Here is a 17,074-nt window from a genome sequence, read left to right as displayed (position 1 = left end):
TACCCTTATCATACAAACTTTGCTACCTTTATCTGTAACTATTACATTGCACAATAAATACAAAACCCCAAGCTATCATGTGTAATATATGACGATTAATTTACAATGGTTAACATACAATGGTAAAAGTCTCTCGGGGGATGCCTAAGAGACTATTCAACGAGGGGGTATCAATAGGGTCAAGGACACTCACCCTTGCATCCCTGGGATGTCTGCTCTCCTCTTCCCCATCACTCTTGTCCTCTTCTGGTCTCATCATCGTCAGACCACTCATGGCTGCGACCTTCAGAGGTCCTGTGATACCCTCCACCTTGGACAATTCCGGGTTCTCTTCGTCCCTGGTCAATTCCTGGTCGGATTCGCCCGAGGTACCGTACCCGCTGGTAGCCTGAGCGCCCAGCGAGTCCCGTTTGCTCTCCTCCGGTAACGGATAGTGGGAGCTGTCTGGGTTCTTGGAGGTTGGAGATGGATGTTCTGATATCGAGGACGGATCTGAATCGCTTATCACTGAATTTCGGTTTGCCTGAGAATAGATGTGAGCGGTGTTGTTGGTGGGATGGGTGGGAGAGTCAGATGACAGCTTTCGGGGTACATATCCAACCGTAACTGGCATGTCTGCACCTGTGAATGCCGTCTCTTTATCTATGTACGGTTTGGCATCTAATGGTGAATTACGACCTTCCATAGCATGCCTGCTGTACATGTTGAATTCTCTCATCTCTGGGCTTACCTGGGATGGTGATCCATAACCTGCAGTGTTAGCCTGCATGACTTGCACTTGTATTTCCCTAGGATACGTTACCCCCGCAGCAGGGAGTCTGTATTGGTGGGGTGGACTACCCATGCTAGTAGGCGACATATTGGTTGAATCAAGATCACTGGTGTCAGCAAATTCGCTTGGGGGGCTAACCAGAGGCATAGGGGAGTACAAAATGCTGGGTGAAAAATCCCTGTTCCCTTTAGGAGAATGAGTACCACCCCTGTCCTCATAGCCAGCAGGAGCACTGAGCATGGGCATGTCCCCCTGGCCGGCAGGCTCTGTGAAAGTGAAACGTAAATTAGCCGGAGGATGGGGCACCGTGGGATTGTACATAGGTACGACGTTAGGCACTGCGTTAGGATAGACGTTGTATCCATGTTGAATTTCAAGAGGTGGTCTCTCTTGGATTCTCAAGTTCTCAAATGCCTCCATCGGAAGTGACTGGGACAGATCACCATTGGCGCTGGTAGACATGGCATTGTTCATATGGACACCCCCACTGGTGTTAACCACTTCCTGTAGAGGTTCAAAGTGCGCCCTCATTTTACGACCCACTAAATCGGGGCTACTACTACTCATTAGATAACTCTTGAGGCTTTGGTGGGCCAAGTCTGGTGTACTTGTACTCCCCCTGGGGTAAGGCGGGGGAGGCCTAAACTGTTCTTTCAGTACCTTAGCTGCTATGTACTCCTGGGTCGTCGAGAAGTTATTGGAGCTTAACTCCGGGACGCTGATGGTGTGAACCATGTGCGTGACGTTACGATTGAGAAGAGCGTGTTGCAACGACTCCACAGACGTGTCGTGGTAACCAGACATGCCACTCCCCACCGCGGGTCCCGGACCGTTGTAACTCAGTCGATATCGGAGCTTCTGCTCCGATGGAGGTGGGCCGTTTCTTACGTGAGACTGCGGGTACCGTCCGCTTTCAACTTGCCCGTATCCAAGCGTACTGACATTCTGATTGAGATCTGTGATGCCGGGGAGTGTCGGCCTGTCCCGTCTCTGACGCATGGCGGTCTCATAGTCCGGTGTCTGTCGATACTCCGGTAGCGCCGTCCTCAAGTTGGTCTGGATAATGTCACTGTTGACCAGACTCTGTCTGGAGGCCGCTGGTGATAGGTCTCTTGGATTGCTATAGTTGATCGACGAGGAATAACTAGGTGCGTTATAAATCCCGTTGGTCTGTATCACCATGTTCCCGTCGATCACGTCTGGGGTCCTCCTATCCAGGACGTTGTCCGGGTGATGATAATGATCAGCATTGTTGTGCTGGTTCTCCAGACTGAGTTGGGAGGACGAGTAGTCGCCGTTAGTCGTCATGTGTTGTGTCAGGCTCTCTGGAAAAGTGAAGAAGCAGACAAGGTGTAAGTTCATTAGGCAGAGGAAACAAAAAGGGAAAGTAGAATGGACTTATCGTGTACCCTGTGGTGGCTAGAAGTTGTGGAGGGGGGGGGGAAGGGGACCATTCCCATCGATATGAATTACCATTACATTATCTAAATCTCCTCCAGTAATCATAGTCACCATACAAACACATTATTATAATGAGGTATAATTTTTGTTTCTTTTAAAACTTTAAGCCATGTTCAAAGCAACCATCTTCCCTGCAAATGTTTGCACACTGGCTCAAAGTTTCGTTGAACACCGAATACAAATTTGGACTGTAAATGAGAATCACATTAGATTTAGAAACTTCAGTTCCTTTCCACATCCTCTTTTCTGCCTCCCCCCATTCTCTAAGTAGATGCCCCACCCCCCTCCCAACATTTATCCTCATCATTCTTTCCTTTTACGACTTCTCTTGTTTCCCCATTCTCACCCTTGCCTTCCTCTCCCATCCTCCCCTTGCCCTACCACATTCTCCAATAAGACAACCCCAAACATCAGTTCATCTCTTAAGCCTAATTATAATCTTTCCTTCTGTGACTTTTCTCTCACCTTCAGATGACACCTCCCTCGTTGTTCCATTCTGGAGATTTTGTTCTTTCAGCTCCGAGTGCCTGATGAGCGTTCGTTTCCTTTCTATGGATGACCGTTCCGGGAGAAACCTCTGATGGTCTAGAATTGGATCAAGAGCAAACTCTCGTCCTCTGTTCGAAAATTAAACAAGACAAAGAAACAGATGATATTAGTATTAAAGATGGAACTCTCCTAAAGCAAAGGTTCATTGACACAGAATTTTGACTTGGTCCATTGGTAGAACACTGTCAGGTTGACCACAATACAAGCGTTTAAATTTTAGTACTCGAGGTCTACCAGCAACCATCAAAATATGGCCATAAGTTGGTAACATCACACAGACATGATCAAATGTCTGTTACAAACATTTTATGGGACATAAAATTGTCTATGCTGGAGTATGCTGTTATAAGCTTGCTATACAGGAGTTTTGATATAGTAGTAAGTACACAAATCTCTTTGAGACTTAGAGATATACAGTTATGTGTGAAGTTAAGGCTAGGGTAGAGGTATAGGAGATATGTAAGGGAGGAATGAAGTAAATATATAAATATATAACATATGCTCGACTGAAATACAAACAAAACACAAAACTAATTTGATTATTTATCAAAACCCCTATAAAAATGTATCATAAGTCTTATTGTACAAACATATGGTGATACTAAGATATATCAGGCAAATGAGAGTCAATTGTATACAAATACCACATTTAACCTTTGTTTCTTGAAAATAATCTGTCATTACTGCTTAAGTTCACTTTCAACCTTTCACTCTCAGAGACCTTTTTTTCTGGAAGTAGGTGGTAGTGATTAACATTCGATCACTCGGATAAATAAATAAATAAATCACGCACATATCTCGGGTGAACCATAGAGGGACCTCTCTCAGCAACTTGGCTCCAGACATGTGATAGAACTGAATTGATTAATACAATCCCCCAAGAGGTAAAATAAGATCAGTTTTCATTCAAACGAGAGACAAACATTTATAACTGGTTTTGCTAATGCTATGTTTTCCAGCCGAGGAATAAACAATACAGGGTTCAAGCATTTATCATTTGACTCGCAAAAAACTTAACATTTCCCTGAAGGAATTATATGTTAAGCTAATCAGAATTGTTCAGAAATGAACTTGTTTGGTACAGCATGTCGAAACATGAAAGAGATTACCATAGAAGAAAAACAAAATATCGATGGGGATGGATTTCATACCTTGTATGTGAAAAAAATGAAAGCCAAGCATTTGAGCATGGCTCAAGATATGATGAGGGGTACACCAGTCATTTGGATTTGTAAGCTTAAAACAGCTGATAATGGTGCATTTTAAAATATCCTTTTTTCTTATAAATTTTAAATATATAATAAAAATATAATTAAAACACCAAATTAGTATAGAGCGGATCCTAACAGCTTCAATCAGTTTTTAATCAAGTAAACGATTGATTTGTTCTCTACACAACACTATATAGCAATTCTCCTCGCCCAAAATTGTACAATCGGCTGGCAAATTGAGAAATTCACTTTAACAAAATTCAGTGTACTGGTGTGTTTTATTGTTACTGCCTATTTTTTTTTGGGGGGGGGGGATAAATGGGGGTAATATCAGATATCTCTTCTTACAAAAACATAACAAACCAGGAAATCTAAATTCATATATTTCCATTTTTATATTTTTTTAATTTGATGAACACCTTCAATTTACATGATGTTTTCTCTATTTTTATGGAGGGTTAAAAATAATGAAAAGTATTTGAAAATATTTCAAGTTTAATTAAATCATGAGAAATGGGACCAGGCAGATAAATACTTTTAGAAGAAAGCTAATGGGCAAGAAATGAACAAGAAAATATTGAGAAGCCAAAATGAATGTCAAAACTGCATCTGATGCATGGTTAACTATTCAAAAAGTCTGTTTCAACTTTATTGCCAGGCAGTTTGCCAAAAAAGTCTGTTTGACAAATAAACCCTTTTCAAACCTCACTTAGCAAGCAGAGGCAACCAACATCTGGCTGATGCTGTTGACAAGCAAAGTAGTTGGAAAAACCAACAACCAGAAAAATGAAGAAACTTACTTTTCTCTGTCCAAGTTGTATTTTTGAAACTGTTGCTGTAATTTACACATCCTCCAAACGTATTTAGCCGTCTCTGCGTCATCCATCTGAAACTGTGCCGATGAATCCTTGTTCAGCATCTCGATACCAAATATTCTTCGATTATAGCTGAGGTTGGCTATCTTATCCCAGCTGGGAGAGGGAGAGAAACGACCAAACAAAGGTATATCAGAGTCAACCTTTGACTTGTGAAATGGATGGAGTCAAAAACTAGGGCAGTTACGAATAACCCGAATGATTCATGTTCTGTGTTTACCTACGCCTTTGATGTTGTTCCTTAAATTTGCAACTGTTTATTTGTAAAGATCGTTTGGCTATCAATTGTATTTTATGGCAAACAGGTACAACGGCATAACAAGTGATCGACTCTGGGGTGTAGGTTGTTAATGCGGGTTATCTTACGAACATTCCTAGAATACATGGAATAAGATAACGGGGGACACTAGATAAACATGCAGCAAACCGAAAAAAAACATGCAACTCAAAATAGGGTAGTAAATTTGATACTTTGTCTGTGTCATTTACAGACCGCATCCACAGGTTACGTATAAGAACTACTTATTCGGAGAGATCAGGAGTTAACAAGATGCTGAAAGTGATTAAGATTAGGATGGCAGTACACAGTAAATCTGGACCAAAACGTACCATTTCACTGACAGCATGACACACATACAGAACTCTTAATCTACTGACAAAACTGCAAGATTAAAAGTTCAGAGGAGGATGAAAAATGGGAGAAAATGTTGCGTAACTGTCCCTCTCTACCCATTGCCTCGTATCTCTCGGAACTATAAATTTTGACCATGGATTTGTTGCAAGAAAGCCATATGTTCCTTAACACAATGATATTCATTCACGAAGAGCAAGTATATTTATCAAGTTGTAACAGATGATGCCACTTTTTCTCTACATTTTAGGTAAAGGCAAATCAACTTATGTGTACAAATGTTGACAATTATGTCCATTACCAGTCTGTACTGCAAAGGCACATACAGCTTTGTAAGCTTTAATTACATTCAAACAAAACTAGATGGGGGGCGAGGGATGTCACGATATAAAGATATAATATCCCTCTGTGGTGGAATTTACAAATTCTATTTGCTTTTCTTCAGGAAAACTTTCCCTGAGGCAAAACAATGTCCAAGAAGTATCTGATGCTTTCTCATTTTATGTAAGTTCTTGCGGTTTTAGAGCCTTTCTTTCAATAGGAGGTCAAAGGTTATAGTAGTAATGAGTGGGGGATGGCTCCAGATGGTGATTGAGTGAACACCTTTTGAATTCCCACCCTTTTTAGGTCAAGGTTATGAAAGTCCATCAATCAATGATGGGATTTACTCTTGTTGTGGTAATCCACGACCTTGAAATATTTGAGACTGATCACTTTAGCCCTTTTTGAGTAATTTGGATTCTAGAATTGGGGAAGGTCAATGATAGAATAGATGTCATCAGAATGATAAAATTAAAACTGGTGTGAATCATAGTTTCCACAATGGGAAAATATACAAGGGACAAATGTAACCACAGACTCACAATTACCAGTTGATCACAAGGGTTAATTTCACTATGTAATTAAAGAATGCATGTAGCAGCTTCTTACATTAATCACTAATGTAATGCAATGGTATTTCACAGTATGGGGGGGGGGGGGAGGATCATTGCATAATTTGTTACAATACTCTGCAATAAATTCTAACTTGTACTCAGAATGCAAACTACTTACTGAGGCACTTGGAAACATGATGTTAAATTCTGAATCTGACAAGTTTGTTGGAAAAAAATATCCATGGTATTTCAGTTTGAAGGTTGGAAAAGGAGTGCAGTGATTGGGTTAGGAAGGGGGAGGGGAAGGGTCATGATTCTTTGGGCACCAAAGTGATTAAATGATACAAAATTTTATTAAGTGACACTTTATTCACAAAGTTTTGAATTTTCCAATTTTGCAATATTCACTATGACTGCTCCAGTAAGGGGGAGGAGGGGGGTGAACTGAGGAGGGGGGTTCAAATGTCATATAATTCAAATATTGATCTGTTTGAAGGGTAAAGATTGAACTGCTCAATCCATTGATAGATATAATAAAGAATATGATGAAACACATTAATCATGCAGTCGCAGAAATCTCCAACCGAGCATTCTGTATTGTGTTTACTTTTTGGTTACATTTCTCAAAAGACATAGCAGCAGAAGATTACTTACTTGAAATATACAGGGCTTTGACCGTTAATGTGCCTCACAAACAGACCCGTAAACAGACAGCCGAGGAAGAGGTCTTGGCCATTATCATCCTGTGAGCAACAAAAAGAATTTGAAGACTAGAAACTCAACCAGATCCTGGCTGAGAACACTGCCTGGTATTTTTCCGAAATGTTTGGCATTCCTATCTTGGAAATTTTTTAGAATCTTGCTATCTCCCGGTCCCAAACTCTCCATCTCCAAACTGAAGGATTTATCTAATGGTAGTCATGGTGTTTCAGACATTGCTATCATATTTTATAGTGGTCTAACCTTACGGTAGATATCACGTATCTGTCCTGTCATATTACTTATGGATGACTTCGATAACCTTACAGCTATCATTCATGTCTGTTACCTTCTGATAGCTAAAAGAAAACTTGAATGTTTTGTCAAGACTTTCACACTTGGTACAAAAAATACAAAATATTTCTTGTGTTTTTTTTAACACCAAATGTCAATGGACCCTTATGAGAAAGAAAGGATCACTTTAAGAAATTATGATAAACTTTGTATCTTTGGATTAATAGCTCTAGAGTGGCTGGTTGACAAGGTTTGGACTATAAATACAAGCTTCTCTGGTCAATGTCATGTTCACCAATGTGAGCTCATTCACCTTTTCGTACCTTTTGCGTACCATTTCGTTTATTAAGAAATGAGCTGAAAATATTGCTAGACATAATAACTCGTTGGCACGTTTTGAACAAAAGAGGGATCAAGTAAAGACATTTTTGCAAACTTACGTGTATGATTTAACATTCATATGTGTACAAGTTATACAAAGATATATATGCATATCTTTGCTAAACTTTGCAAGAAAGCTATAAGTCATTTGCATTTATATTTGTTCAGCTCAATTTGTGTGTGTATTTCAACTTTATCACTTCGATAAAAATAAAATAAAACTTTTTAATTTTTTTATTTCAAAGTAATACCCAAAAAGTACATGTACACTATACTCCTCCTTATTAATGAAGATCAAACAGGCAAACCAAGACCCCGCCCGCCCAACTCCACTAAAAATTTCATCTGTATAAAAATGAACCAAATCATAAAATATATAACCAAGGAAACATGTACCTAACCTTTCGTGTTGATAAAAGTCAACTTTTGTCATAAAGCGTTAAAAATGAAGAATTCGGGACGAATGAAGAACCTTTGTTATTTCCAACCTTAATCAACGAGTAAAGGAGGACCAATTGTTGTAAACTAACATACCTTCGCTGGATAAGATTCTTGCCCATATCCATCCAGCTGAGAAACCTCCGATATGTATGCAAACTCCGCTTGTTCCGTGGTCATCCCACTGTGTTGTACGTAGACGTTTAACACTTCCTGGATAATTCCCGCCTGAGACTCTAGGTCTGTTGTCATGTTCTGGTGAAAGAGAAGAAACTTGAAATTTATAAAACTGTTTTTAAATCTCATTCCAGGTGTACATGACATCATGGTTCCTGAAGACTAGCAGCACCCTACAAACTTTTCTTAGAAATCATGATGAAAGATCTGATATTTTACTTAACAAATTTTCAAGCCAATTATCTGCAGGTTTCATTTTTTCCTGTGATGTGATGGAATTCTCATTAATATCAATCACCTTTGTGGTAGAATCCTCTTTCTATTTTAATACAAGTTCTAGAACTGAAGATTCAAGTGGAGAGGAGCTGTCCATAATTACATTAGAATTATTGCCAAACTATTGCACCAAAATTTAGAATATTTTTTTCTCTTTCTATATATCTCTCTCTCTAAACTTAGGCACTTCTCAGTTTCTGAGAAAAACTTGAAAGGTTAGACATTCCAGGACGGTAATTGAAGAAATTACTTTAGCAAACTTTAGTGTTGTAGAAGTTTGAGGCAAAAGAGATCGCTTGTAAGCATAGATATTTGTATATATATGATCCGAACAAGAAACACAATAATGTTCTGGAGCATAGTGATATAATATAGCATTTCAAAATAGTAATTTCAAAATTCTGTTTTTAATGTTGTAGAATTTGTATGAAAGACTCAAAGCAAAACAATTAAAGTAACAGTTTGGGAATCTGAATCAAACTGATATCATAGTTGTACTACACTTAACCATTTCAACAGTAAGTCTTACCATGTATACAAAATGTTTTCTAAAACGTCCATTAAAATTTGAGACGAATTTAGATGTTACAGACCATACACTTTACCACTGTGATTTAACTATGTTTTTCTTTTCCCCTTAAAAATAAAGGATCTTTGATATACCTCCTTGGATGATATGCAGAGAATGATAGATAACTACTGCAAGCTGAATAAACCTTACAAAAGAAAAAATTAACATTGGGCAGGAAGGATCTTCACAGTTGATGCCCATCTAAGATCTTTCTAGAATTACAAACACTTCCCCCCCCCCCCATTTCATTGAATAATGTAGAAAGAATTTGAAAAATAATGTGCTTAAACCACCAATAATCCACACACACCCATCCCCTACAGGAGGTTGTAATAACCATCCATCCTGTGGCACAAAAATTTATATGTTGTCATAAAAATTTGAGGTTAATATGACCAATGACTAAAAACAAATGAGGCGAATGAGGTTAAAATAATTTAATGCATGGAGGATATCTTATATCTTTCAAACCCTCCTGACCACTATAAAAACCTATAAACCAGGAGAAAGTATTTTCAAATTATTAAAACTTCTGACAGGTATATAAATCTCTCCATGGACAGAAATAGGCAAAATAATATCACCAGAAATATAATGTTCAATAAATTCAGTTCTGATTCATAAATGACAAAATGATGAGAACTGCTGTCCAACAAAAGAAATGATAAGGCTTTCTAATGACACGTTTGATCATCTTCGCTCGAGAGCGGTAAACAGGTCTATTATTTGCTAAGCTTTAATACAAAAGGCAGAAATTACTAATACAGTCCTCTACCTGTAGTGGATTATTTGTAGTTTCAGTTTCAGTTTATTTTCTCTATGTATCCTCCAAGGAGGTATAAGAGACAAAAATAAATTAACAAATAGTGATAAAACATAACATAATTCAGATGGCAGTCACAAGAGAGATACAAGACAAAAATAGAAGTTTAAGATTACAGATAGTTCTGAAAGTGTGGCACCAGCACTACGGTGAGCACTAGCAATTGATGTGACGTACGAGACGGTTTTTATTATCTTAGCACAAAACTGACTTAAATTGGAAATAAAAACTTTAGACTTTGATTGAAAAAGATCATGCATGCATAGTAATCGAACTGGAACTTGTTCTGAAATACGGTTATAAGTTTTTTGTAGTGGTATTGTTTTTTTTTAAACAGACCCAAGGCTAGCATCTCTGCTAACATGACACTGAACTATACACTTTCAAACTTTAGTTTTCTCTCATCACAAATGGATGCCTCAGACTGCTACTATAGTATAAGGCACTCAAAACCATTGTAAGCTCTCATCACAAATGGATCCTTCAAATTGCTACTTACTCTATTACGGTGTAACTCATAAACCTGAAGCTGCTCTCATCACAAATAGATCCTTTGAACTGCTACTTAACATTCGAAAGGTTTTTAGGACAAATTAACCTTAAAGAGTTCTTAAAGATTTTTGCTTTCAAATTGCTACTAATGCTTATAAAAAACTTATAACAGCTTATGGCACTTGCAAATAGATGATCCAGACTGCTACTAGCCTTTATGATGTAATAAAAAAAACCTCATGGCGCTCTCATCACAAATGGATGCTTGACACTATTCCGAAACATTGCAGGAGTCATAACTCTTACAAGTAACAAGGCTGACAATCAAGTTTACATCTTTCACACCATCTATTTCTTCTTCCAACTTTTCACCATATTTTGCAGTGATCTTGCCTTCAAGTGGGGTGTCTGATAAAATATCCGCATCGTTAAGAATGGAGCCAGTTTTATAACGAAGGTGGCATGACTTTTATGAATATCCATCACATTTTATAGTCCTCCACTCTCGACAAAATGTTCGCTTCAAATGTTTATTAATCTGTTTATGAGAATCCCCAAGCCGAAGTCTGGGTAAATTGCTTTCTTCTCGCCATTTTATTAAAACAACTAATATCAGTAGAGATCTGACACTGGTTTAATGTCAGCCAAGGATCTCCCGGCAGTTTATTGACAACATGAGATAATGCCATCAATTTAGAGTGGTGAAAAAAAGTGCAATCCAAGTTTATGGGACAGTTTTCTCCTTCTTTCTTGTCTAATTTGCCTTCTCTCTTGACGAACAAGGTGCATGGGTTACGAAAAGTAACATGATCAGATAGACTTGAGAGTTGAGACTGGTTCCTACAAAGTTTCCATCCATCATAACGTCATTCAAATAATACCCAGAAACCTTTGTTTGCAACTCAATTTTAACAGCTGAAGATAATCTCCAGGTTTGCTTTATATCCCAATGCTAGAAATTACAACTTATTCAGCATCAGGTATATGCTGTCTTAAGGTTTGGAAACAAACTTAAGAGGCATATATATATATCGAAATATAATCTTGTACTGATGAGGAAGCTTATACTATGTGAACAAAGAGGACATTCAGTTTGCATTATATCAAGCTTCCACTTTAACTGTTGTTTTATGTCATAGAGTCACAAACAGGTGAACTCAATATCTTTTTCCTTTGTTTATTTACTTGTTAAGTTTATTTCCTATGTACCACAGCTTAACAGGTTATCAGAAATATTTTTTCATTTAGGAGAAGCACTTATGAATTTGCAAAATCCCACTTCATAGCAAAAGCTAAACCTGTTTCCATAAGTGCATTAATCATATATGCCCCTGAAATGACCCCAAATGACGACATTTGAACCACATACATCTAACAGTATGTAATGTGACCTATGACCTCGTACATGCCTATCTGTTACTACAACTGGCAAGAGGTAAGAGTGGGGTGATGTAAAGTTGAAATATGTAAATGGCAAGACTACCAGTTTCCCATGAAAACAACATAATTTATTTCTACTGGACAAAAATCCTACAAGGATACTTATCAGGTTGGTGTGAAACAGTAGGAAAACTAGTGGAACAATGTGAAGTTCAGAGAGTTACAGATTCCATCAATTCGACTGGATAAAGATCTTGTACCTAACGCTCACCTCACTTCCCGACACTTTGGTGCTAGAATGAGGAGGGTCACCGAACGGTCACTGAGGGTATACAGTGTTAAAAGGTTACCAGTTCACCTCTAGACATGGTAGAGGCATCAGTGTTTAGGTTGTGGGGTGACAGGTAGGCTGGTTAGCAAAGTAATTTACACAAATCGTCCTCCATATCAAATAGACTCCAGATTGAGATTCCCCCACCAGTTCACAACCTCAACAAAATTTCTACTATTAGCACTAGATTTTAGGTTCCATCTAAAGTTTTTCTGTGTCCAATTTTGTTGGTCATAGCTGTTCTCCTTGGTAAATGCCAAACGTAGATTAATACTAGATGTGTACATTTATGTTCTTCAACTTACCCTGGGAAGCAAGACATACTCTTGAAGGTCATTTATGGTAAACTTTTCTTGCCTTTGTTGTCCATAGTCCCCAAACTCAGCTGTGGAACCAAAAAAAAAACAACCCAGAAATGAACAATTAAAACCAAGTAACACAAAATCAACCTGCATGCATTTCACTATTAAGATTATACATCTCATCCATGTTCCACTGCTCAACAGTTCACTTGTAGAAATGTCCCAATATTCCTCACATGTATATTTACCAATAGTCCAAGGTAAACATAGTTGGTACTACTTCCCCTATATGTACAAATTAATTACAAGAATAAGCGTAGGATGTGATATTAAAGGAGTTCAAGTTGGCAAATAACTTTTTAATCGTGTAACTTTAGAGAATTAATTTCCTGTCACTTTTTTTCCACATATAATTAGCACAATAGGCAAACTACTGCCTCCCCCCCCCCAAAAAAAGAATTTTTTTTTGTAGAAAGAACAAATCCTCTGACCGAAAAGGCAATGTTGACCGAAAAAAAGGCTTTCATTGATTTTTCCAGCTCGTTTATAAGGTATTCAAAGCAAGAGCCTAGTTACTGTACCTTGAACAGCAAAGCTTGCAAGAAGTATTGCCTGTGCAAGACTGCATGGTAATAAGCCCTCTATTATATCAGACTTCAGCTGAAGGAAAAAGAGGTATCTGTAGAAGGAAGAAAAAATGTAATTTATGACAATTCTGATCAAATTTAACTGCTCCAAGGCAACGACAAAGGAAAAGCTGACAAAGCCTGAGATCAAGTTAGGATGAACCAATATCAAACAATAGGGATTATCTCTGCCAACCTGCAGTGCCTACTGTGTGAAACTGTGAAGTATAACAGATTCAGTCTTACGCAGCCTAGCTGCCCCCACCCCCCCTCAGCATCCTACTTTCAACAAGGAATCTTAGTGAAGTAGAGAGAGTGCAATTGTTGTGTGAAGGCAGGTATCATCAATTACTACACACATTACAAGAAAAAATAACTGTTGGTATTTAGTGATCAGAATTATCATACGAAATGAAAAAAATGCTTGAAATGAAAAAAGGGATTCTATTCTTACAATGTAATCACCAGATATAAAGCACAGGTGGGTAAAGTATAGGCGCAAGCAAATTTCTGTGGTTCACAACCTTACTATGGCCAGTGGCACCTTATTGTGTATAATCAACATTTATAACAAACGGGCGATGCCCATCATTCTTATCCTGTATTTCTCCTAGTGTCCAGTGTTGTCACAGGAGTACAGTAGGTACATCCTAAAGTGATGTGGCACGGAGGATTTGATACAAAATTTCGATGTGGCCCATCAGATCACTTTCATGCCCATCCCTGCCATACAGTAACTGAAAACTAACAATAAGTTGTTTTGCACTGCCGGAAAACTAATAGATTCTAAGTTAAAGGGTTAATATCCCTGCAAATAGCTGTATATCTGACACTGTGTAGAGTACAAATAACCATGTATGGTTCACTGTACAGTGTACACCATCAGTGTCATTGACCAGCAGCAGGTCATACAGTACATTACTCCTGGTAGTGATGTTGTGAGGAGACAGGTAAGCGAGGAAACAAAGTAAATATACCAATGTCATAATAAATTGACAATACACATAGATATTATGTGATATATATACTCTAACTCCTGTAGTATGCATCAATTTAAAGTAGCACTTGGATGGCGCTTTAAAATGAAATATTTGTTAACCAATGTAAATTGTATTATGTCAGTTCTGTGTGAATTGCCAATTTTGATAGGCTACCAGTATAAGGATACTACAAGGCTAATATAAATCATGTGCAGAACAATCTAAGGAACCATTGAACATAATATGCATTGTTATAATAAAGCTTATAACAACATCGTCACATATCGCAGTCTGACAGTTCTAAGTTGAAATCACAGCAAAAATAGCATCGCAGTCTCCATTTCTCGGAACTACTTCTTAGACTCCCCGTTGCCAACACATTGATGGTCTTCCACAAACAATGACTCATTATTTGAGAATTTCCCCGCTGAGCCTGAATGAAATGTTAAATTAAATGCCCTTTGTAACCGTTCCTTTCATGGTAACTCCTAGACTGTGAATGAATAGAGTTCTAAAAGTCAGGGAAGCTAGTATATTATATTCACAGCTTATTGCTGCAGAGATGATATGGGTTCAAATTTCTGAGAATATGGCAAGTTTTTCTAACGATTTCTTTTTACTGCCTGTAATTTAGTCGACTGTGAATGAATATAGGCCAACAAGAAAGGGAAACTAATTCAGTTTACCAGCACCGGCGATTGACAACTGTTTTAAGATATATGGGTAAATGGGTAAATTTAAAACTAACCAGATTAACCAACAATTACTTTACAACTAAAAAAACAAAGGCATGACTCCTGTTGACCAAACTAAATATTTCAAAATTTTGATTTTGATTGCCTGATGGATCCTATGAAAATATTTACAATAATTTCAAACCATGAATATCTGTCTTTAAAAATAAACTCAACACTGTACGGATAAGGAATTAAAAAAACACACTGATGGTTATTTTATCCAGAGCAATGGAGACAGACAAGCTTAACACTAATCTACGGCTGAATAAATGCCCTACAGCTAACAGATTCTAAAGAGATTCCTTCAAAACAACCATTTTGACAATTTTATGGAGACTGTTTTGTCATTTTATTACAAGCCAGACTCTCTCCATACTTAAACCTCACACAGAGAACTGAAAGTATTCAAGACTCAAGAGGGAATGTAACTTAGGTAGGTGCTGTCTTTGGGGACTTTCTGACCCTCCTGGGTGGATAAAGACTTTAATGATTTTTTGGCCAAATATAAAGAAGGCCAAGGTTACCAAAATAGAAAAGAAATAATCCAGTCCTTTCAGTGAGAAAAGCAAAAATAGTTGGCACCAGCTAAATGCATGACCACAGAAGGCAAAGTGAAATCTCTATAGGGTGTCTTTAATCAGGTATGTGCAAGGTTCTACATGCTGTGTGGTATTATTAACAACCACTTAAAAAGAGTTCTTAGGAAGATGAACCAGTGTAACACAACCCAGATAAAAAAAACTCTTCAGTGGAACTTGAGCCCTAACAGTGTAGAGGCTTACAGTTATAACCAATTGACAGGGTACTATACTCAGCAATGTATGACATCAAATGAACTTGAACATTTCAACTGAGTTTCTACTCTTAAAACAATGTTTATTAGCATCTCTTGTTACTTTCTATTTAGTCAGAGTAGAAGCATATTACATGTCAAATAAAATGTGTCCCTACTGACCTTTGACCTCAAATTCATGAGCTCCCAGCACCAAGGTTTCATCAATTATATAACAAACATTGTATGAGAAAAACCCAATTATGTAGTTTTGCAGAGAGACAGACAGACAGACAGAAAGATAAACAGACAGAAGTTTGTCAGTTTACTGGTAATAATGATGCTAATTTAGACTAAATTGAACTGCAAAATAAAATAAAACTGTTAGCAAACTGCGTATCCACTAAAGAGACTGTGTAATAGAATGTGTAAAAGTAAGTTGGCCTGATGTTCGATCCTAGCAGGATCTTCTTCAAAGGCTAAATGACAAGTAACAGAAGGGACAAAAACACCCACAGAATACAGACAGGTTAATGAGCATGGTGAACACAATGAGATACATGTAAGGGGATTAGTAGACAAGGGATGGAGAGAAGAAAGCCACAGGGGAAGAGGAGAGGTAGGAGATAAACAGTGGAGGAACAAAGAGAGGATTAAAGGGAACAGGGTTTTTTCAATTGCAGCAAAACCTTCCAGATTGGATGACTCCATTCACATCAAAGTGTAAATGAAAACTTCAATTTCTTCTACAAGATACATTATAACAGTACACAGTAGTAGGCAATGTACATTAAAACAGGACGTCAGAGTTTTACATTGGCATGTTACACACAATTTATGCCACATTCGCTGCCCGACTTAGCTTCATGACTGGACAGTTAAGCTGCAGTGTCAGGAGGAGGCTACTGTAACAGGCTGATAATGACCAACGCCATGCGAGACAGAGCTTAGCATTACACAATACCTTGTTATTTCTTGTTTCAAGCTCTGCATGTTCGGTGCGTACAACATGACTCCAAACTTCAATACTGGGTCCTGGGTGTACTTCTCCAACTGCTTCTTCAATGGCTTTTCTAAATCCACCCATCGTAGTTGGTAATTTTTATTGCTGTATTGAAGACCAAAATATTCAATCTGGGAAGGAGAGAAGGAAGATCTGTGTTTATGATGTGTTGTCAACATTCTTGTTCATTTATTCATTCAGTGGAATAATGTACTGTAAGTAAGTAGTAAGTTTGAGGTAATGATACAAGTAATCCAATCGTACTGTACAAACCAGACAACGATTATAGTAAGAGACGGGCATGTGCTTTGGCAAGTTTACAAGATGTCTATAATTCACAATCAACCAGCTATATCCAACTGGGTATTTGTCAGCTTTCACCTCGCAACATTACAAAATTAGTTACTTGGTAATAAAC

General features: G+C 37.9%; 1 protein-coding gene across 3 annotated transcripts in view; it reads right to left on the bottom strand.

Moving 5' to 3' along the window:
- LOC139970631 (tyrosine-protein phosphatase non-receptor type 21-like) overlaps window positions 1-17,074 on the bottom strand; it is a 39,088-nt gene that overhangs the window by 8,322 nt on the left and 13,692 nt on the right. For all 3 annotated transcript variants that reach the window (XM_071976489.1, XM_071976488.1, XM_071976490.1), the window contains exons 3-10: window positions 16,618-16,787; window positions 13,120-13,217; window positions 12,542-12,621; window positions 8,283-8,441; window positions 7,029-7,117; window positions 4,794-4,964; window positions 2,699-2,850; window positions 194-2,097 (exon numbers count right to left, since the gene is read on the bottom strand). In XM_071976489.1, the coding sequence (XP_071832590.1) occupies window positions 194-2,097; window positions 2,699-2,850; window positions 4,794-4,964; window positions 7,029-7,117; window positions 8,283-8,441; window positions 12,542-12,621; window positions 13,120-13,217; window positions 16,618-16,787 (2,823 nt within the window). The remainder of the gene's footprint in view (window positions 1-193; window positions 2,098-2,698; window positions 2,851-4,793; window positions 4,965-7,028; window positions 7,118-8,282; window positions 8,442-12,541; window positions 12,622-13,119; window positions 13,218-16,617; window positions 16,788-17,074) is intronic.

The sequence above is a fragment of the Apostichopus japonicus genome, chromosome 8 (genome assembly GCF_037975245.1).
Source record: "Apostichopus japonicus isolate 1M-3 chromosome 8, ASM3797524v1, whole genome shotgun sequence".
Taxonomy (NCBI): domain Eukaryota; kingdom Metazoa; phylum Echinodermata; class Holothuroidea; order Aspidochirotida; family Stichopodidae; genus Apostichopus; species Apostichopus japonicus.
The sequence above is the reverse complement of the archived record's forward strand: the minus strand, read 5'-3'. Positions and strand labels throughout refer to the sequence as shown.